The 22,980-nt window shown below is 45.1% G+C and overlaps 1 protein-coding gene across 1 annotated transcript in view; it reads left to right on the top strand.

Moving 5' to 3' along the window:
- The window catches only part of DYNC1H1 (dynein cytoplasmic 1 heavy chain 1), a 2,031,190-nt gene that overhangs the window by 259,987 nt on the left and 1,748,223 nt on the right, over positions 1-22,980 (top strand). Inside the window, exons 24-27 of the mRNA XM_069637760.1 lie at positions 11,955-12,120; positions 12,210-12,398; positions 16,885-17,082; positions 17,487-17,769. Of these exons, the coding sequence (XP_069493861.1) occupies positions 11,955-12,120; positions 12,210-12,398; positions 16,885-17,082; positions 17,487-17,769 (836 nt within the window). The remainder of the gene's footprint in view (positions 1-11,954; positions 12,121-12,209; positions 12,399-16,884; positions 17,083-17,486; positions 17,770-22,980) is intronic.

Raw genomic sequence — 22,980 nt, 5'->3', positions numbered from 1 at the left:
TATTGCAAAATGTCTAAGAGAACTTACCTTTTACTGCAGAGTTGCTTGCATCTTCTGCTACTCACAAGTATGAACATCTTGTGGCCCTACATTTGATTCTTCTTTTCATCAAAGAGTCCTAAGACATTGTGCAAAAACTTTTGAACTTACCTACCAGAAGTGCTTCATCCTATTTAAGACGTTTGCCCATTGACTTTGGCTTAACCTATTGTACTGAACGACTCTTCTTGGGGTGGGCGGAGGGGGGGGAGGATCCAAAAGTATTTGCGCGCTTAAGAATATTTGTGGTCCCTTGTATGTTCTAAATAATCTTTTCCTTTGACTTATTACATTATTCTAAATGCAACTGTGATATATTAATGTCCCCAGCACTCTAGCAATTGAAGTCACCTGAGGGTTTAGGTAGTGTGTGTGGGCTATCCCCAAAGGGTATCTACTGATTTAGAGATCTTAAGTGTGTATTTCATGAAGTGTATTTGAGTGTTACCTTTATATTGCTCCCTTCTGAAGAACACTTATTCGAACTGACTGATAGATAATTAATATTCTGGTCACCATCAAGACAGCCTTACTAGTCTGCCTCATCTCGGCTCGTCGAGTTGGCGAAATCCAGGCGCTGGTCGCCTCAGAACCATTTACTAACTTTCACAGGGACCAAGCAGCCCTGCGGACACACCCAGCATTTCTGACCAAGGTGCCGTCTGCTTTCCACGTGAACGAGGAAATAGTCCTTCCTACGTTCTTTTCCGATCCCAAGGACGAATCACAGAGTGCTGCACTGCCTTGATGTCAGGTGTCAGACAGAAACCTGTGCAGTTCCCTTAGGGACCACTGCAAAAAGTTTAAGACTACAGGAGTAAGCAGTAAACCAAATTGGTAGCAGTGTGTACCACCCAGATTTATCTAGTAGCTGTGGCTGAGCAGTCAGACCTCTCTCAAGAAGTTTAGTTTTTTTATTTATAAAGCGCGACCGAACCCTCAGGTAACTGGGCGCATAATCATGTGAACAGCAGAGTTACGTATCGTTACACGAGCATCATAATACCACAGACAGAGCATGCAATGGTCTGTCAATAGTTACAATAGTTTACAATAGTTTACAATAGTACAAAAGTACAATGGTTTACATACAAGAATAGGATATACCAAGAAGGGTATGTACAGAGAACAGGCACAAAAATAGTTAGTGGCGAGTGAGGACCTGGTTACAGGTAGGTCCTGAGTAGGCTATGGATAGAGTAAACATTACTGGTTGCATTGCGGGTAGAGAGCGGCGGCTGGCCGGCCGTGTCGGTGAAAGACTAGATGTCTAGGCTAAAAGCCATGATTTTACCATGGCTCTGAATGGCCAGAACGCAGTTTCCGATCTAATTGTAGGAGGGAGGGTGTTCCAACATTGTGCTGCGAGCACTGGGAAACTGGAGCTTCCTGCTGTTTTTATGTTATAATTAGGGATCTTTAGTTGGTGCAGGTAAGGAGTTCTGGTGGGTCTAATGGGGCTGTGTCTAGAGAATTTGTCAGAGGTAACGTGGGGTAGTACGTGACAGGCACTTGTGGGTGATGACCAAGGTTCTTAGCTTAATTCTGTCACGGATCGGGAGCCAGTGGACTTCTTTGCTAACCGAGGAAATGTGCGCATTGCGCGGGAGGTTGAGGGCACATCTTAGTGCATTATTTTGCAGGAGCCGGAGCCTGTCCAAGTTTTTAGTGGTAGTGCCTAAGTAGAGTGTGTTACAATAGTCTAGTTTAGACAGTATTAGCGCTCTACATAAGGTGAGACAACTAGAAGTGGAGAGGAAAGGCCTGCAGGCATTGATCAATTTATTTGTGTATGAGGTGGTTGAGATGGTAGAGTTTATTTGTTTCTTTAGTGACAAGGTGGAGTCGAGGTATACACCTAGTGTTTTGACCTCTTTGGATACTTTTATGATATTGCCATCAATGGTGAAGGATTGGTACCTTTGGTCCAGTTTGTTGAGGCGAGCCTGGGAGCCTACGATAAGCAACTCTGTCTTATCATCGTTTAGGCAAAGACTGTGTGTAGCCATCCAGGCTTGGATTTCTAAGTAGATATCATTAAGCTTTGCAACAACATCTTCATAGCTACCAGAGAGCGTGAAGTTAGGCAGTATATAGCGTATACACAATAGGGCTAAAAATACAGTAGAACAAGCAAACACTGACCAGAACTTTGGTATTAAAAGTATATAATTATTTATTTAAAAACACACTTATGAAAATACCCTGGCACTAATATGTCAAGCAAGTTCAAACACAGTCACTATAAGTATATACACCTCCCTAATTAATTATTCGACAAGCGTTGGTTAAGACACCACTTATTTAGCAAAACTGAGGTGAGCGCGTAACTGGAGATGGCACTCCCAATAATTTGTTTAAAAAGGGAGAGAAAAGGCAGAGTAGGAAAATTAGACAGTACCAACACTTTTAAGAAACTACAGCAAGTCAAGAAAGGCAGGGTCTACTGTAGAGCAAAAAGTTCATAGGCCAGGCCCACACTTGGAGAGAGCAAGGCGGAATGTGCCCAAGATCACACAGTGGAAATGCACAAAGTCTTTGTAGAAAAGTCAAAAAGGGGTTGGATCAGTTCAGAAAGGCAAAGTTAGCAGGTCTGAGGTCAACCCAGTTAGAAAGTCAAGGATTTACGGGACACCTTGGACAATCTGTTGCAAGGGAGACCAGGCGGGACACAGTACCTGAAATGGTGAGAAAGCTCCAGCGGTGGCAGTTGTTCCTTGCAGCTTGGCTTCAACCAGAGGAAGAGATGATCTCAACGAGGAAGAAAGCTGGAGGTCGTTGCACTGCCAGGGAAGAAACCAGCTGCAGAGTTTCCCGATTAAAAGGTACGACCCTTTTATTTGCGGTAGTGGTGAAGCGTGGCTATGCGGCCGCTGGGGTGCTTGGCACGGGCGATTTGACCACGAGACGATCCAGGAAGGCGAAAAAGGCGAACTGGTTGGTCCCACCAGCTCAAAGGGAAGAAGACTCTCCTGGAAGATCTCCTCTGTCGTCTGGGAAGTGGTGAGTTCGTACAGCAGGGCTCCACCGGTGGTGTCGTCATCGTAGATGGCTCAGCTTCTCCCCTCTTGGGATTCTTTAGGTCCTGTGGCGACTTCTGAAGTTCCAGTCCCCAAAGCACTGCTTTTATGCAGAAAAAACCCCATTCAACAGCCTAGCTGTCACTCAAACATGCTAAGTGGTGAGCCGGGCGGCTCGCCACTGGGCCAATCGCACAAGAGTGCGACTTGAGTTGCCAAGGCAACTCAGTCCAGGGTGCCTAATCCCCCTCCCACACATCCTGTAGACCCCAGACAGAGTGGTACCATTTGGAGGGCTTCTGTGGAGAAGCCCGCCAAAAAGTGGAACAAAGGGCTCGACTTGGGTTAGAGTTTCAGAGGCGAACACAAACACCATTTTAAAACAGAGTCCTGGCAAAAAGACCCATCCGGGGAATAAATATTAAATAAATAACCCGGCGGTATCTTTAACATTGCACCAAAAAGTGGTGCGTTTAAAATGAATGGGAAAAACCCATAGGAAATATTCCGGTGGAATATTTTGCGTGGTATCCACTGCCACCAGCCAGAAACTCGACAAGGGGGGGACTGGACAGTGCCCCCTTGGAAAACAGACCCAGGGGCAATCGAATTACCCCTACCACTACTTCCACAATATGATGGTTTGTACTGGTTCTGTTCACAATTTGAGACTAGTAAAGCCAATGGTGACTTTACATGCCCTGGGAGACAGTAGTCAGTCCCAGGGTATGGAGTCTATGTTTGGGGGTCACTGACACCACTGGGTTACTGCACTGAGGGTGCTGTGTAACACACATACCAAAACACATACCAAAAACACATGAAGCCCTATGGAGTAAAAGACCCCATAAAACACATTTACAATCAAAGGACATACTCAAATCATGCCTAAGAATGGGAGAAAGAGTCTCACTCTTAGCAGGAGAAAAAAAGAAACCCCAAAAATCCAGCAAAGCTGCTGGGGGACTTGTTAGGAAAGATTTCTTAATTGTAGGTAATTTTCCTTCCATGTGGCAACCCTTAAACTTTTTGCTGTTTTCACCGTGATCTAGACTTTGCCAGAGAAGCGCAGCCTTCCGCCGCACTCCTCTGGGCTTTCGCTCCATTCTTATGGGGAAACTGACATGCCCTTAAGACAGTCAGTACCGGGAAATGTTGTTTTCCGTAGTTTTTATCCTGTTGCAGCTTTCGCGCAACATGACACAAGAGGGCACTGTAAGCTAAGTTACTGCTCTCTTGGGTCTCTAGTCGCTCTACAGGCCCTAGACACTCTCTTTGGATTGTTAACGAACGGTGCAAGTGAATCACGGACGGGACTGGTGGCAGCGATCGTTTCTTTGTGTTTTGAGCTCCTTTTGGCTGTTTAAGCGCATTTCTCGCTCTTAGCCCAAAATGGTGGCCTGGCTCCCAAGATGGCCAGACCACGAGGCCCTTTGTCCTGCCCGCTGACAGTCTTGCCCCCTTCACCTTCCCCAGGTCGAGCCGACCCGGGGCCTTCCTTATTTGGGCATGTACTTTCCCGCAAAACACAGATGCTTTCGCGGGCTTCTACAGGCCTTGTGTGTGCCTCCAGGATGTGGACTGGGATGTCTGGTCCCAATACACATCCTGGGTGCCAGAGAGTCTAGTGTGTCCTGAATGCCTGGGACCACAGTCGTCCGTGATAGGTCCACGTATGGTGTGTTTTGTGAGCAGATCTCCCATTGGGTCCTCTCCGTTTTGGCACGAAGGGAACTCTGGATAAGAGGCTGGAAACACCACTACCATGTCGGTCTCCTGATTTCTCACGAACATGGGATACAGGAGCCAAGTATCCTGCAACCAAGAGGCTGAACCGAGGAATCGCTGGTGACCCGCTGAAGGACTGCTCCTCTGCACTGCTGTCGCTCTGTGAAACCATTCTGCCTCTGATCGAACGTGAAGGCCTGTACTGGTACTTCGACCCTTTGGAATAGTGCGAACAACTATTCTCGGCATCTTCATCATCTCCTGCACGTAAGCCTTTCAGAAGCGTCTCTGGGCCATCCAGTGGACTGACCAGCTTACCCAGGAGTCTTGCTCTGTAACCGCCGTCAGGTTGTGTTGTATTCAGAGTCCTTAGCACTCTCACACGATTCGTACACTTGGCATTCCCAGGTCTGAAGTGAGGGCTGAAATACACACACGGCCGCTCCGTTGCCCTGCTGTGGTAACAATCTGTGCGGGTTCACTGCGTTTGGGACATCCTCAACTCTAACTTCTGCTGCCGTGGAATCTACACGACGCCTCTGAACCTGCCAGCACTGAAACTGACGCGGAGAAGCCTGGTTCTGCCTGCATAAGGGACCGGTGAGTAGCAACGCTAGGAACTGGTCGCCCTCCTGCAGTAGCCGTAGCTTTTCCTCGCTGTGTTAAACAGCACACCTTTTTCGCACTCGCACTCGCGCTCTGCTTCTGCCCGCAAGTGGAGGCCGCGCTTGAGTAGCGGAGATCTGTTTGCCCTCCTTTGTTCACCACTCTGAACTGCCTGGCTTCCTTGAAGAGACTTCCCTTGGCCCATCGGCACCAGCGTGTGCAGGTACCTTTGAGCACAAGGCTCCACTCTTCGTAAGGCTCGGACTTCTTTCTAGTTAGGTGGCCTCTGAAGGCGAACTGGGTCTAAACGATTACTTGCACTGCCTGTTTTCCTCCCCATCTAGGTGGTCTGCATATTTTGTGCTTCTAACTCTTTAGACCCTTCGGTAATTGTATATATATTGTATTTGATTGTGATGTGTTGGTTTACTTGAGTTTTATCGTGATTCTTTACTATGGTCAATATTACAAAGGCCTTGTAATGTGTCTATATTTTTAATATAACACCTGCTTGGAGTAATTTGTAAGCGTCCTTGCTTTGTGTGCTCATTGCGGGCTTTCAGTCACCCTCACCCCTCTAGAGACCTAGTCTTGACCGCCGCGATCGTTACCTTGATTGGTCTGGCTTGTCCAGAGGTTACCCTGTTCCAAGAAACTAGGCTGGCCTTCTGAACCTCTGCCCATCCAGGACAGAGTTCAGAAATCCATTTTAACAGGAATCACTAGGTTTGGGAAATTGGCCTTAACAGAGAATTCTCGCTAACAGCAGGCGTGTCCTGAAATTTTATCTTGGATAGGACCAAGGTCTCCTGCAAGTCGGACGCTATGTTTGTCACTTTCAGAGGCTCAAGACCAGGCTATCGGGCTTCCAAGGCCTCCATATCCCGCTGGATGGTCTCGGCCATCAAGGAAGCATACGAGGGCCAGCACAAGCACATTCCGGCCAACATGCAAGCCCCCAAAGTCAGGGCCAAGGCAACGGCCATCACATTTCAGCGCCATGTCCCTTGGCAAGTCATAAGCAGGGCGGCCACTTGGGCCACTCTCTCGGCTTTCTGCAAGCATTACTGTTTGGATGCTGGCTCTAGATCTGATGCGGCGTTCGTAGAGGTGGTTCTCAGTAACCTATTTGCGTGAGGTGGGTCTCCTCTCCTACCTGGGGCTACATTCAATTGTAATTGCCCATGCAGTATGGAGGAAAGGCGACGGGACGTAAGAGTAATTATAAATTATGCACCGTAGTGAATAACGTTTGTTTGTTCCACAATTGCGCAGCCTTAACTGGGAAGCTGTGTCCCCCAATAGTGGAGAGTTTGAAGCATGGTACTTGGAGGCAATTCGAGTTAGCTGTTCTTGTCTGTCTGAGAGAGGTTTTCCTACTGATTCTGTCAGTGAGGTATGGCGGTGCTCTATTATTGAGGCACTTGTATGCGAGGGAGGCAATTTTACGTTGGATTTGATCAAAGGTAGATAACCATTTGTATTCTTCTCGTGGAAGAAATGTGTTAATATCTGATCTTGAGTGCTGCTCTAAAGGCATTGTTCTGGAGTACCTGTATTTTTTGGGTAATCTGTTTGCACCAATGTAAAGCGCGTTACAGTAATCCAATTTAGAGAGTACGAGGGCTCTCGCGAGAATAAGGCAGCTGTCAGTGGAGAGGAATTGGTTGCTAGCTCTGATAAGTTTGCACATGTATGCAGTAGCAGAGGCTAGGGAGTTGACTTGTTTAGTAAAGTTCATGGTAGCGTCCAGATAGAAGCCTATGGTCTTCACTTCCTTAGCTACTTTTGTAATTGCCATCAATCGTGAAACTGGCATAATCTGGTCTTAGTTTGGATAGGTGGGTCGGGGTGCCTAGGATAATAAGCTCAGTTTTGTCATCGTTCAGACATAGTCCATGGGTGGCCATCCATGACTGAACAATGCCATAAATTCTATTCACCAGAGCCAAATCCTCGATGTAATCTCCAGTAAGAGGTAGTAGGATTTGGGTATCGTCTGCATAGTTCGTGTAGGCGATACCCGAATGGTCCATTTCGTCGAAGAGGGGCTTGGTGAATACATTGTAGAGTGTTGGCGACACACAGGATCCTTGAGGTACACCGCATGTTATCGGGATAGGGTCTGCTGATGCCGATGGTGAACAGACTCTCATGGTTCTGTTGCTCAAGAACGACTCAATCCATGTTATTGCCTCCTTAGAGAAGTGAGCTGCAAAGTCCAGGTGGCTGCATAGGACTTTATGGTCAACCAAGTCGAATGCAGCCAACATACTCTTAGTCCTTAGTCTCCTTTCCTTTCTCCATACGTCCCACTACCCCCCCGCCCCCTAAATAATACTGTTGTCATTGGGCAGTGTTAAATCTATTGTCGACACGTCAATGGGGACAGAGGTGTGGCGCTGGAGGGCGTAATCGGGGCAGCGCATGCTCCCTGGGCCGCACGACTCTAAATTTAAAGGGAAAGGTTTTTTTCTGGTGAAAAAGGTTCCGTCTCCCGTCCCTGGAAGGGACGCCCTTGCAGTATGGAGGAAAGGGGACTGGACTTAAGAGTACGTTAGTCACTACGGTGAGTAACTTATAATTTCATGCTAAAGGTTCCGTCGGAATTCCACCTCGCTGGATGTGGCTTGTGCGCTGAAGTTCTATGTGGCACGCACAAAGAGTTTCCGGAAGACATCTCAACTATTCATGAACTTTGGTCCTGTGGACTATGGGAAGGCCTTGCTCAAGGCTTCAATTTCCAGGTGGCTCTCCGGCTGCATCACACACTGTCACCGGTTGGCAAACAGATTGCTGCTTGGCCTGTCCGAGAGCCCATTGCACCAGTGCGATCGCTGCAACGACAGCGTTCCTGTCTGGTGTGCCCCATCATGACTTCTGCAGGGCTGTTACATGGAGGTCCACGCATTCCTTCACAAGATTGTACTGCGTCAACAGGGATTCCAGGGAGGAGTCCAAGGTCGGCCAAGCAATGCTATGCAACCGGTTTGCTTGAAGGTGAGCCTGTTCCGGAGGTAAGAGTAATTGCTTCTGTTGAGCCTTGCCACCTCCTGTGATTGTGTATGTATTCTTTATTCATGAGCATGTGAATCCATGCCAGACCCCCCCCCCCCCCATGCTGGAGAAGGAGCAAGTTACTTACCTGTAACTATTGTTCTCCAGGATGGGTATGGCATGGATTCACATGCTAACCCTCCCTCCTGCGGCTCTTCTTGGTCATACTGCCACTTGACGGGCTACCAAATCTGGAGATGGCTGCCAGAGGAGGGGCTTAGGGAGAGAGCCGGCATTGGCTGGGGGCAGTATGACCCAGAGCTCAGTGAATGTTTTATAGGAGAAAGGCAGTTTGTAAGTGAAAGTGAAACTTTTTTATTTTTTTTTACTGAGCATTCCTGGCCTGACAGGGAATGTTCATGAGCATGTGAATCTGTATGGGAGAATTCTCATTTCTGTTCTAATTCCCTTCATCCTTAGAGTCCCCCAGCTCTTTTGTTGGACTTTAAGACTTTTTAATTTTTCTCCTGTAGCGCGTGAGCCCTTTTTCTTACTCGCTCATGTGTTTTTGACCTGATTTCGATTTTATCTCCTTTGTTTTTGGAGTCTGACAAACTCCATAGACATCAACTTTTTTTTAGGTGAGACACAGCACCTTCAGGGCAGTTTCACATGGAAATCCTTTACATTTCTCATAAGGTTTAAGTACCTTTTTCTTGTGTGAACTATCGTTCCCAAGAATAGTAAAATAAAATTGACTTACCTAGTAGCCCCTTATCCTACCTACTCATGTAACATTTTTTTATGTTACCCTTATGGCTTTAAATGGCTGTTGGCAGTGGTTTAATTTTCCTACCATTGTACTTTTCTACTGCAGGCTGAATCTTCAACTCTAGTATAGCACCCACGGGTGACCATTTTGTCAAAATGGCCATGCTCTTCTTTTTTTTCACCATTTCTTGTTTGTGAGGTCTTTCTTGGGTTTTACTCTGCGTGACCAACCAGGTTTGAGCCCTTTGTTCGTTTTGCCTTTGGAGTTCTTCAGTGCTGAAACCCGCCTCTGGCTCCAGTGTGTCTGGAAGGGCAGGAAGTGAGGGAGGTTCCCGAAACTCCCCTGTCCTTTGTCTTTAGGAATGTCTGAATGCACCCAGTGCTGGCTGGCTGGCTGTCCTTACAGGACAGCCACTCTGCTGTTTGAGTGACAGCTAGGCTGTGTATGAATAGGTGACAACTGTTTTAAAGGCGAGGGTTTTGGCACTGAAGACAGTCGACCACTGGGAAAAACAAACCGATGAAGAAACCATGAACGAAGCTTGCTGCATCCTCCTGGACCGTTGAACTGCCTGTTGAAGCCCTGCTGCTGTGCTGAAACTCCTTTTTCTAATCGACAAGAGAAGCTCCGGAAGGAACAACTTCTTCTCATGGGTTAGTGGGACAAACTAACCCAGAAATGAACTCCACTGGACCGTCTTCCTTGACTGGCTGTACTTCTTTGCTGCTGCAGGAAACTGAGTGCCAGGGATCGAGAAATCCGTAGTCTACGGCAGCATCTGTTATCCAAAAGCTCCTGGAGTCTCCCGAGGACCCTCCAGCAGCAGGATGACCAGAGCTTGAGTTCCATTACCAGAGTGCAGGACTCAAGGAGTGAAGGAAGCCCAACCGGTATCCAAGATCCACGGTGGTGCTGTTGACGGAGCTCAAACTGTGAAATGCTGCTGATACGAAAAGAGGCTGTAGCTGCCGCCGACCTCCAAATTGATGCTGCAGGAGTCCCCAGACGTCCTCCCTCTTGTCCCTGCGACTGAGGCCCAGGAAGCCAAGATCTGCATCGGTGCAACCAGATAGAAGCCAGCTGGACCACTCTTCTAACCAAAGGTACTGTTCTGACTTGGGGTACTTATCTCAAGGTCTGTAGCTTGCTCTTCTAAATTGAGACTTGCAGTAGCTGCTTTGCTAGAGTTGATTTCAGCTCTACCCTTCAGAAGTGTAACAGCTTGTGACCCTACGGTGATTTTTCTTCGACAAACTCTAAGTTTGTGCACGACCTTTACTAGTGAAGAAGTGCCTCAACTCCATAGACTTTGCTCCAATTGACTTTGGTTGTCCAGGCTCCCTGCAGACACTTGTATTCCATTTGACTTTGATTCTTACTGTTCCTCATAGGTGATGCATGGTTTTAAACTGATATTGCTGGGAAAGGTTTTTATCTATACTTCATTGGAAGATTTAAAGTGCTCACATGCTCCGAGAACCTGTTTATCCTTTTTCCTACCATTAACCTTTCCTTTTCAAAAAACCTCACTCTACAAAGTGTATTAGTGCTATATAAATGCCGTTACTGTCCCAGTTAGTGAAGTCACCTCCGGGTGTAGGAAGTATGTTAGAAGCATCTCTAAGGAGTATCTACTAGCTTTGTGTTGATTCTTGAAGAGTATTTTAAAGTGTATTTGATTGCTGCATATATTGCCCTTTTTAAAGAATGCTCATTTAAAAACGTTTGTTAAATAATTATAACATAAACCTTCGGTGTAAGTGTTACTCTGCTACTTGTAATTGTGTATTTAATTGCTTCAGGTCTACAGCTCCCATTTACCCCTATTGAGATCGGCCTGGCTGCTCAGTCACACTATCAACTTGTGTAGTACAGGCCTATACCAATAGGTGGGTTACCTAATGCCAAGAGGACAAGGGTTGTGTAGTCTACCACAGGGTTACTACATCAATTGTTGCCTAACGGAATCCATGCCAGACCCATGCTGGAGAACAATGGTAAGTAACCTGTTCCTACTTTTACTTACCAGTGACTTTGTTGGATATCTCTGGAACGTTTCACCAACGCAAGAACTCTTCCTACATCAGACCCTTGGTCACACAGCTCCACTCATCATAGGGATTGGATTTTTAAAGTTTGAGTATATTTCTTGTGACTTGGTTCCATTCTACTGCATCACTCCTTCTTTTTGTTGATTTTAAGTTAATGAATGCATTCCTAAGAACCTAAAGGTTTATAATTGAGTTTTGTGTAATATCACCTGCTTGTTGCATTTCCAAGTTTGTGTTTTGGCCCTAGAATAAATATTGTATTTGTTTACTTGCCCTGTCTAAATTGAATTATTGTGTGCTTTGCTGTGTGGACTCATTGTGGACCCCTGATCCCACTCATTCTCTTCGGAGAATAGCCTTGACTCCTCTCCAAGCTTACTTTTATTGGTTTTTGGCTAACCTGTTACCCTGTCCACTATAACTAGGGTGGCCTTCGAAAATCTGTCCAGCAGGCAAAATTCTCGAAATCCATCTTGACAGTAATTATAAATGTATTTTTTAGCCCCGCTCATATGCATACTAGTTACGTATGCCAAGGTTTTCCTTTTCCCGGGGCTGCATCAGATGGAACTCTGCCTCCTAGCTAGACCAAATATATTTCTTTCCTACCACTGTCATATTGTACAAAACCCTGTAAATGGTTTTCAAATAATTTTTATAAATTAAAGATTGTTGATTTTTTGTTTTTGTTAAAGATTTTATTTTTACAAATGTATCCTGGTGTTCCATTTTTAATGTTAGGTTCTACTTTGTTGGTGACGAAGATCTGCTAGAAATTATTGGCAACAGCAAGAATGTTGCCAAACTGCAAAAGCACTTTAAGAAGATGTTTGCTGGCGTATCTAGCATTATCCTAAACGAGGACAGCACAATTGTGTTGGGAATCTCATCACGAGAAGGCGAAGAGGTACATGTCTATTGCACATTTTATGTACTAAAACGTTGCATGTTAAAAAACAGGAAAACAAATGTTACATTCTTTGTTATCTTTGCTAGGTCATGTTCAAGTCTCCAGTGTCAATTACAGAACACCCCAAAATCAATGAATGGCTTACTCTGGTTGAAAAGGAAATGAGGGTCACTCTTGCCAAACTGCTGGCAGAGTCGGTTAACGAAGCTGAAATCTTTGGGAAATCCACAGCAATTGATCCTGCCAGTTACATTTCGTGGATTGATAAGTACCAGGTATTCTCGTTTAACTTATTTTTTTTCTCCATAACAGCAAAAATAGAAACACTGTGCAGTAAAGTAGTTACTCGGAATTATCACAATAGCCCTCAACTGAGCAATTGTACAGAGCACAATACTTCTATTTTACTACAGTCCCCTGAGCCTTTTTTGGTGGATGCATAATCTTACTTCAGTGAAAGCTTATTACAGCTTGGGTCCATGGATCTCAGAAATGTCATTCATATTCACAATTTAATTTAACCAAATCCAGGTGGCCACGTATGTTATTTTCATCTTTGAAAAGATCTGTAAACTCATCTGTAACCAATGAGTTTCAAGGCTTGGTCTCAACACAATTTCAGTGGTGGAGTGTTACAGCAGAATAACATTTACTCCTCTTTGCTATTTTCCTGTATTTTATTTGGGTTCATAGGGACTTTTGCTGAGGTTTCTGCCACTACATCACTTTTTTCCTCACTTTTCTTTACTCCTTTAGAGTATACGGACCTGGGTCACCAATCAGGCTTCCAGGCCCAGGGTTGCTCTTTACGAACCAAACCTTTGTGCCCCAGGGTGATTCTATCACCCTACATTGGTTTTAAGGGGCAGGCTGGTGAAAGCTGGTATTTAGTTTTGACTTCACCAGGAATGCAACCCAATTTAAAGCATTAGTAGCACAATGTACCTCTGTGCTTTATGGTAGCTATTGAGGAACTGTTGGGGACGTTTTTCTTGGAGCAACTTTTCCTCATATTCTATGAAACCGCAAATGTTTTGCTTTTGTTATTACACCTTGTCCTGACTTTTTACAGTTAAGTGAATCCTCCCCTGGCCTTTTGCTCACTTGTTATGTGGAAACTGATGAGGCATTCGGACTGACAGTACTGGGAAACTGTTAACCTTTTTCTTTGTACTCATTATCCATTTTGAGTAACTTTTTCATATTGCACAATGCAGTGCAATGGGGATACTTTTGTATCCCCTTAGATCTAAACTGAAAGGATTTACTTTTAAATGTGCCTAAAAACAAGCTGGTGGCAGCAGTTACATTTCTACCATTTCTACTGTATTTTTAGTTGGCTCTCTCGCGTATGGCTACTAACTTTGGCTAGTTTCCTAACATGACTGTGCCATGAGGTTTTCAACTTGTGCTTTGGTCTTCTTCCTGCCTTGCTAGGTCAGGAATTTCCTTTTATGGTCATGCATTTGCTCGGCAAAGCAGTGCTTTTCGCGGGCTAGTGCAGGCCATGTGTATTGGAATCCAGGAAGTGGGCTGGCATTGCCTGGTCCCAATCCACAAACTCGTTTTGGCGTGTCTAGTGTATGCATGAGTTTGACCACAGTGGTCCCTGATTGGACCACTGTTGGGGGGTGTGTGTGGTGCAGATCTTTCTATTGGAGGACCTGAGTTTCTGCACTTGCCTGAATTTAGGATAAGAGGAGTCCTGCAGCCATTCCAACAAATCTGAAGAGGCGCCAAGTATCCTGTGCAGTAGTTTATCCAAGAGACGGTATTTAAACCTTTGGGAAATCTGAAAGACTTCCTTGTGTCACTGCACTGAAGGTGCTGTTTGACACAATGTAAAAGATGATGCCTATGGAATTTGTCAGACTCCACAACCAAAGGAAACACAGTTCAAAATCACAGTAAAATACATGAGTGGGGAAAAAGGGTCTCACTCTTTCCAGGATAAAAAAAAAAATCAAGTCCTCAAAATCCAGCTAAGTTGCTGGCGGTCTCTAAGGTGGAGGGAATTAGCACATTTCTAAGAATACCTGTTCATTTACCATTGAAAAGTATTAGTGAAATTTAACCTTACGTTATTTTGTGGTTTAACTTACTATTTTCTCTTTTTTTCTCATCTAATTGTTTTTTTCAGTCCTTAACACTCCTACCCTTCACCCCTCCCTAAAATGGCCATACTTTAATTTTTTTTTATCTTACTTAATTTGTGTATTTTTGATTTAAAAAATTCGTTGACTTGAATGTTCTTACTTGATAAATCAATGACTCTCATATGTTGTTAATATGGGAATATCATGGTATGTGCTTAACATGTGTAAATTATCAAATTATAATTTTTTTATGTAATACTAATAGCCCTGATTTGAAAAAGATGATTTAGTCATCGAAACAAGTGTAATCACAAAGGGCACCAGAATATCTCGTAATAAACCACAAGATGTGGAGTTTCTGAACACTGTAAAGGGAGTCATTTGTCATCCTTTTCAGTCATTTGTGGGCGCTTGGGAATAAATCAATGCAAAACCCTAAAGAGTTTCATTTTTCAAAACGGAGGAGAGGAACCAAGGACTCAGTTGTTACTTTTCCATGCGACCCTGAAAAGTCATACCAGCAATATAACTAAGGGCGCTGAGGTCCAGCAACAGGACAACCCCACCGAAAGAGTTCCTCGAAAGATATACTATGAAAAAAAATGCATTTGCAACTTTTTTTATTCGAAACTTTGTATTAGGAACTTTTGTATGTCAACTTTTTTTTTCGAAAGTATGACTGGACATTGCAAGGGGTCATGCACTCTCTAGGGCTATCCAAACTGTCACAGCCCATATGGAAATGGGCTCTCAAACACAAGGTGCTCCTCCTGTCACAACACGTTCCAGGCGAACTCCATGTTCTGCTGGGCGTACTCAGCAGAGACTTCCCACTACCCGCAGATTACGAATGGCGATTGCACGAAGACATTGTCTTCAATGTCTTCGCAGACTGAGGCTTCCCAGAGATCGACTTGCCCGCAACTCTGGAGAATGCACAATGCCCAGATTACGCCTCCAGGTACCAGCAGAACCGCTCCACGGGGAACGGTCTCTGGATAACATGGTCAGGGAAATTTGTCTACGCCTCCCTCTCCCACCCCTCAACTCCCCTACTCAACAAGATAGTGCACAAGATGCACCAGGAACCAGTCATGATGATTCTGGTGGCCCCGATGTGGGCCCACCAACCCTGGTTCTCTCATCTGATGGCAATGTCAGTCTCACCTGTCGAGGAAGCTGCCATGCCCTTACAACATGTTGTCATAGGACAGGGGGCAAGCTCTCTGTTAGGGAGAATTCTCAGAAAAGTGCTAAATCCTCTCTATCTTGGAGACCCCCAGCAACTTTGCTGGATTTTAGGACTTTACATTTTTAACCTCGAGAGAGTGAGACCCTTTTTTCCCCCACTCTCATGTATTTTTATAGTATGTGAACACTGTTTCTTTGTAGGTATGTAGTCTGACAAACTTCATAGGCATCATCTTTACATTGTCACACAGCACCTTCTTTGCAGTGGCTCAGGGAAGTCTTTCAGATTTCCCCAAGGTTTAAATACCTTCTCTTGGATAAACTACTGTTTCCAAGAGCAGTAAAGTGAAATTGACTTTACTTACATTGTAACTTTCTAGACCCAGCACCCACTATTTTATATAGGGTGCCAGAGGGGTTACTGGTCTCCCAATCATCGGGGCCGAAGAAAAGTAGACCTGTCACATCATTGCTGTAACCCTCCCACAGCAACAACTTAAATCCAAGGTACTGTCCTCCTTCGGTTTAACCTACCTGGGGCCTGCTTGTGTGATCCTGTGACTATGGGCAGCAGATAGCTTGTTTTCTGCTACCCCTCATGTCCCCATAGAGTAACATTGGGGCAGACAACCCTTTGTACTCTAGTGGTAAAACCTCCTGCCCTAGGACACCGGTCCTGGGGACACCTATTCAGGGGGGTCATCTGAACCTCCCTGAGCCTATTGTAACCAACACATGTACTCACCTGCAACTCTAGGGAACCCATCTGGATCCTAGCACTCTGAAGACTATTTTGCTCCTTCCTTTTCCCATTCAATTTACAGCTGCTGGTGGTCCATCATAACTTTGTGAGACTCAAACTAGATACGGCTGAACTGTTAAGACTGGATTGGGGGAAGCTTCAAAAAATTATCTAGTTGGTTTACTAAGTGATTTGTTAGTTAAAAAGCTATTATATTCTGACTACACCTGTAGTTTACTGTCCTAAGAGTATTGCAAGTGTTCTTACACTGTTTTATAGTACTGACCTGATTTTGAAATTACAACTGTGTGCCTTAGAGTATATAATGTCTATTTTTATCTAACTTCTAATTGTGCAAGTATTTACTTGGATCAACATATGCTCTGAGGTCCTTGTACCCAACTACAGCCCTCCTTGGACGACGCCTGGCATCTCGGCCACTCTGCCAAACCTTTGGGTAGTTCAGGCTAATTCTAAGGGTTGTATACTCTGTTCATCCAAGGTGGGCTTTCCTAAGTCCTGTCACACAGTGTCTTTTGTAAAAAAAAATCCTAACAGTTGTATATTATCGTATTCGAAGGATACAAGCAAATAAAAAGATTGATTTATGGCCAGCTGCGTCTAAATGCTTCAGCTAGGTTTGGCATAGTTATTAACAGTTGTCAGTAAAAATTCCAAGGTGTTTGTTCTTGACCCAGCTTCCTGTCTAATGCTATTTTTCATATATTATAGGCCCAGCTTGTCGTTCTGTCGGCGCAGATTGCTTGGTCAGAAAATGTTGAGTCTGCCCTTAACAGTTCAGCAAATGGGGGCGGTGATTCAAGTACCATACAATCTGTTCTGTCTAATGTTGAGGCCACACTGACTGTACTTGCTGATTCTGTGCTGATGGAGCAGCCACCTCTGCGCAGAAGGAAGTTGGAACACTTGGTAAGTTGTGCACTTTATCAATCGTTGTTAGAAGGCGGGCTGCCAAGTAACTATTTTAAAAAGTTGTGGGCAGTGGTTTGGGGAGAGTCATTTTAATTGCTTTGTAGCTCACCTGCACAAGATTCCTACTTGATCCCCTTTAATTTATTTTCATACTTTCCGTTTTTAAATGTTTGTTGTAAAAGCATTTTTATGGATTGCAGATTATATCATTTCATTTGTTGTATCCAAATGTTCCTGTGTGACCGAACAAGTCTAGCAAGGCTTTCTGGGGCTTCAGAAGACAGATTCATCATGTGTCCTTTTAAAATTTGTCATAATGCATACCTAACCCTAATGGTTGCTTTATAATAAACGGTAGGGACCCATGACTGTGCATTTCAATACAATATTTTGTTCTGCAGATTACCGAGTTGGTGCACCAACGAGATGTCACAAGAATGATGATCAAAAACAGGATTGATAATCCCAAATCCTTTGACTGGCTCAGCCAAATGCGCTTTTACTTTGACCCCAAACAAACAGATGTCCTGCAGCAACTCTCGATTCAGATGGCCAATGCAAAGTTCAACTATGGCTTTGAGTACCTTGGAGTTCAAGACAAACTTGTCCAGACACCACTTACTGACCGGTGTTACCTGACAATGACACAGGCCTTGGAAGCAAGACTTGGAGGCTCTCCATTTGGTAATAACGTTTTTATTACTCGAATCAGAAAATCTTTTTGGAATGGTTAGCTGTGACTTGCACTAGTAATCTTAACCTGTACCATAGTGTTACTTTTGTATGCATCAGTAGGGTTGTTTTGCACATAGGCTCGTTCTTGGTTAAGCATAGTTGGATAATGGGTAACCTATATTGTGGAGTTAACACCCTGTTCCAAGGGCTGGAACGGTTTGTTGGGGCCATTAACTTGGGCTGTCAGGCCATTAGCCACCCCCGTTCCCACCACACCCCCCGACCCCACCCCCGTTCAAGGCCTTGGAACAGGGTTTTGATGCCATTAGCACCCCCGGTTACCAAATCAGTAATCCTGGGTGCTTAAAAAAAGGTATATTCATTCATTCCATGCGACACATGCGCGTCCCGTTCAATTAATTGAAATACCTAGCCAAGATGACTGCCACGGAAAGTGAAGGTGGGGCTCCGTATGGAGCTCCTCTTCCCTTTGGATTACGGCCAGCCGGGGTGCTGAGGATGGCAGGAGAGCAGCCACACTGTGGCCTATGCAAAAAGGTAAGTGGGGTTAGGAAGGGGTGTGGAAAGATGGTGGCCCGCAGCGGGGGGGTAGAGTTAGGGGGGGAGGGTGCGGCAGCCTGCAGTTCTGTGGAACGCAGCGGAGATTGGAGATTTCAGCCCGTGTTCTGCGCAATCTGATTGGCTGTCCCCCCCTAGCCCTCGGGGTGCTAATGTTAAATAGATTTTTCTCCCCACTTTGTGTCTCCCAGCATTTTTGCTGAACTATTGCAATGATTCTCCTGAGTGAGTGGGAACCTTTTTGCACCCTCACTCATTCTTTTACTCCAACCCTCTGAAATCAGTTTACCTCTTTTTGGTAGTTTTTAATGGAGTTATGCTTTCCTCTCTGACGCTTGATTGGATTGGGTTATACCTTGCTGCGTGTGTTGGGGTTCACTTAGGACGGTGCTCCACTGTCCTGGGATATAAAATTGCACTTGGGGTTTAAACACTTCCCACTCGCGCCTGACATCGAGGATGAGAGTATGTTCTCTCTTAGTATTAACTCGGAAATCATTGGTTGTGGTATTCAAAAATTGTTTAATTGCGTAGCTGATTTACGTTTTGACCCTTGGGTCATTTTTAAGGCTAAACATTGATAATTGCAGGCAATTTGTATTTAGTGATGTTGGGGGAGTTTTCCTAAAGTCCTACTGGCAGTAAGACTTTAGTAAACTATGCCAGTGATTTGTAGATCCCCCAACTCTTAGTGTATCAGTCTGTACTAGCTCAAGACCTTGGCAGTGTGGCAGAGCAGTCAGGCTCATCTTAAGAGAAAGATGTGAGCTGTAGTTAAGTACACTGAATTTTAGCTGGAGAGACACAACAAAGAAGCACTTGCACATATATTTATATAAAAGACCTGCTGGGGTACCCAGCGTTGCCCGTGTCCTGATCGAGTGGTGTCCCATGTGCCCTGGAGGATGTTGCTCTTGTCCTCTGGTCGCCAAGTCATGCTGCTGTTTCAAGAGTTTCAAAAACTCTTGATATTGATTTTCGATTTGCATCAGATGGAGCTTTTCCAAGTGTTGTTTTTTGTGCGGCATGTTTCAGTTATTAAATGGCTTCAGCACAATTGAGAAAATGTCAAAGAAAGATGGATTGATTGTGCTCTGTTCTCGTGAATCTACTTGAGTGAACTGCGACCTTGCCATTTCCCAAATTTGGAGTGGCGTGATACATTTTTATTTTTGTTAATTCCCTTTAAAAATACTTTAATAATCACTTTCGAACTGTAAATGGAGGTAATACATTTCAAAGGAATAACCAAGACATCGAACATTTTGCTTCAGACACTTTTCAAAATGTTGCTTCCTTCTAGTACCTACTGTAGTGAATCAGGGTGAGCATCAGTAAATGAGGGTGTCTACGGAGTGAATTTTTTGCATCCAAACATAGACTACAATCTTCCCCCAGACACATGCAAAATTTGGAATTAGTGGGTTCAACTGTGTGGATTTGTATAGCCGGACAAACATGCACAAATGCATACATTCCGCTTTATATATAAAGATATGTTTTATTTTGACACCAGAATCACTTTAAATACTTCAGACGTTTACAGTAGAACACTTATGAATACTAGATAATACACTTCAAAAGGTACTTTCACTTGTGTTTGTTTGCGGTTAAATTTGTAGCAACGGAAGAAAGGGAAAAGACAAGGTTATGGTATTATTGGTAATTGCGCTCTAATGCAGTTTTCAACCGGGTATACGGTAATGCATTTACTCGGCATACGCGTATAGAAAAGTCCATTAAAGGGAGGACAATAAGTGGTTACTGCAACATGAGCTTTGTTCAAGGTTCTAGAGAAGGTTTCTTCGCCTGGCAAGTCTTTTGTCCAAAAACACAACCGTATCTAGAGGCAGTTCGGAGAGGGCTTGTAATCTTGGCAGACAGCGAATATGAAGAGTTCCTGCGGATTTCTTCCAGTGTCTAAAGTTATTGAAAAAGCAAGTTAACAACTAACAAAGGAGACTTTAAAACTGACTCGAGAAGGGGACACAAGCAGCAGCTCGGGTCAGAGGGGCGTTGCACTGGACACCTACGTGCACTCCCAACTCTCTGGAGCGACATCGGGTAAGCAATACCCTTTTCCCCACAGTACCTTTGGTTTGAAGAAAGTGTTCATGTTGTCTCTGCAGTGTGGCAGCTCTGGACCCGACCTCTGGATTTCTTGGTCTGGTGACGAAAGGCAGGACAATGGACTGTGTATCTCAGCAGCAGTCTCGAGGGTGGCTTGTAGCACGACTTTCAGCAACTTCTTAGTTCACAAAGCTGTTTCGGCTACTTTTCAACAGCACCAACAGAGGACACGGATTGCCCGGTCAATCTTCACTTCCTGCAGTTGCACACTCTGGTGAGGGGATATGGGCGTGTTGGATCAGATCAGAATGTCCTTACGGGTTCAGCAAAGATTTGGACAGGTTCGTCCTTTCCAAGACTGTGCACTCGAAATGGGCAGCTGGTCTCCTGGTATTGGGTTTCCGCAGCTCTGGAAGCTCCTAGGACCTCGGGAGATGGCTTGTTTTAAAGTTCGTCTTGGGACCGGTTGTTCCCACCAGCCAAAGGGAAGGGGTCATTCTCTTTGGAGCTCCTCTGTCGCATAGAAAATGGGGTCAGGACAGCAGTGGTTGCTTCACGGTCTTACACAGTCTGCAGGTGTCTCTGGTCTTCTTCGGTTACTTCTGTTTCCTGTGCTCGACTTGACTTACACCTCAGAAGCCTCACCTTTTTTATACAGTTTTAGCACACACTCCTCTGCAATCTCTCCTGAGCATTTTACAGAAAGGGGCGTTTGGCTGCCCAATCAGGAAAGTCAAACCCCCTGTGGGAGCTGGACCTATTCAGGCACTCTTGCGGACAAAGGACAGGGGGGTGGAAGGCTCCTCCCCCACTTCCTGCCTCCCCAGACACTCTGGAGCCTAGGTAGGGATACCTACTGGTTCCCGCCAAAGGCAAAACACAAACAGACCTCCTGTCCCCCCCCTACCCCTCCCAGAATGGTAGAAGGGCTAACCAAGAACAACCACGCTATTAATGGCAAACAAAGAAGGGAGGCCCCAAGTTGGTACTTGGGTGCCCCTGTTGTGCACTACCGTGGCTATGGACATAGCCTGTGGTATAAAAAATACACAGTGGTTGGTAGAACATGTCCACTGCCACCCGCCATAACTAGGTGATTGTCTATGTGACTAAAAAGTCGCAGGAGCAGAGAAAAGAGGGATATGATATGGCATTTATAAGGCAAGGGAGCGGGAACAAAGGGAGGATAGACAACGATTCTACTAGGCCAGGTGTCATTCAGTGCATGGGTAGGGGGAAGGGGGAAAAGTGCTGGGGGAAGGGACAGTGCAGTACATGGTCATAGAATAAGAAGAATAAGTACAAGTAACGGCCAACAGGTGGCAAGTGCAGAGGTAAATGCAGACATCAGGTGTTAAGAGCTGGTAGTGGAACTGTAGTGATACAGAAACAGTCCCCAAGTGCAGGGGTTGCCAGGCAGGCGGTGCTGGTGTGCGTGAACTGGCCGGGGAGGGACCTGGGCCCGAGAAATGAGGGTGGCCAGGTCACCAGTGCAGATTCAGTTATTATGTATCCTTTTGGCACTCCACTGAAGGTGATGTGTGCGCCAATCTCTCAGGCTATAGAGTTGTGGCAGAGAATATCCTTAAAAACGGTAGTTACTTGAGGAAATAGAAAAATAATCTTAATGGGGGACCCTACGGGTCCCCAACAACACTGCCCATAAGGAGCTGTGTGCTGCAGTAGTAAAACACAGATGCCTTTAAGACCTATTGAGCAGACAGACTCCATAGTACAGGTATGTTACAAAGAATAGAGTTCGAAAAGACAGAGCCCACAAGAATGAATTAGTGGAAAAAGGCTCCACTCATTCAGGATTGAAAGAAAAAGGTCAAGTCCAGAAAAAAGTGCTGCGGGTCTCACTAGGAGAGGGGATGAAGCATACAAATGATAAATCTCCCTAACAAGTGAATCGCCCTGTTAGGGAGAATTCTCAGAAATGTGCTAATTCCTCTCTACCTTAGATACCCCCAGCCGCTTTTCTGGATTTAAGGACTTTTAACTTTTAACCTGGCGAGAGTGAGACTATTTAAAAAAAAAAATGTCTCCACTCTCTCGTATTTTAATGTTATTTTAACTGTTTCTTTTTTGGTTGTGGAGTCTGACAAACTCCAGAGGCATCATCTTTACATTGTGTCACACAGCACCTTCAGTGCAGTGGCACAGGTAAGTCTTTCAGATTTCCAAAAAGGTTCAAATACCTTCTCTTGGACTAACTACTGTTTCCAAGAGAAGTGAAATTGACTTTACTTACATTGTAACTTACTCTTACGTCCCATCCCCTTTCCTCCATACTGTATGGCGGTCCCTTCCAAGGGATTGGAGACTGAACCTTTTTCACCAGAAGAAACCTTCTTCCCCATTAAATGTAGATTTGCTTGGGGTGCGGCCCAGGGAGCATGCGCTGTCCTGACTCGGCCCTCCTGAACCCCACCTCAGTCCCCTTTTCCACGTTGACGGGAACGGGCAGAATTCACCAGCGCTTCTGGGTTTGGCTTCAGCCATGTAATTCCACGCGCGGATACTTTATCTTTTTTTTGTCTTGTTCACCATACAGGTACTCGGTCCTCG

This window comes from Ambystoma mexicanum, chromosome 14 (assembly GCF_040938575.1).
Source record: "Ambystoma mexicanum isolate Mex_15411 chromosome 14, UKY_AmexF1_1, whole genome shotgun sequence".
NCBI lineage: Eukaryota > Metazoa > Chordata > Amphibia > Caudata > Ambystomatidae > Ambystoma > Ambystoma mexicanum.
Note: the sequence above shows the minus strand (reverse complement) of the source record. Positions and strands in the feature narration are given on the sequence as shown.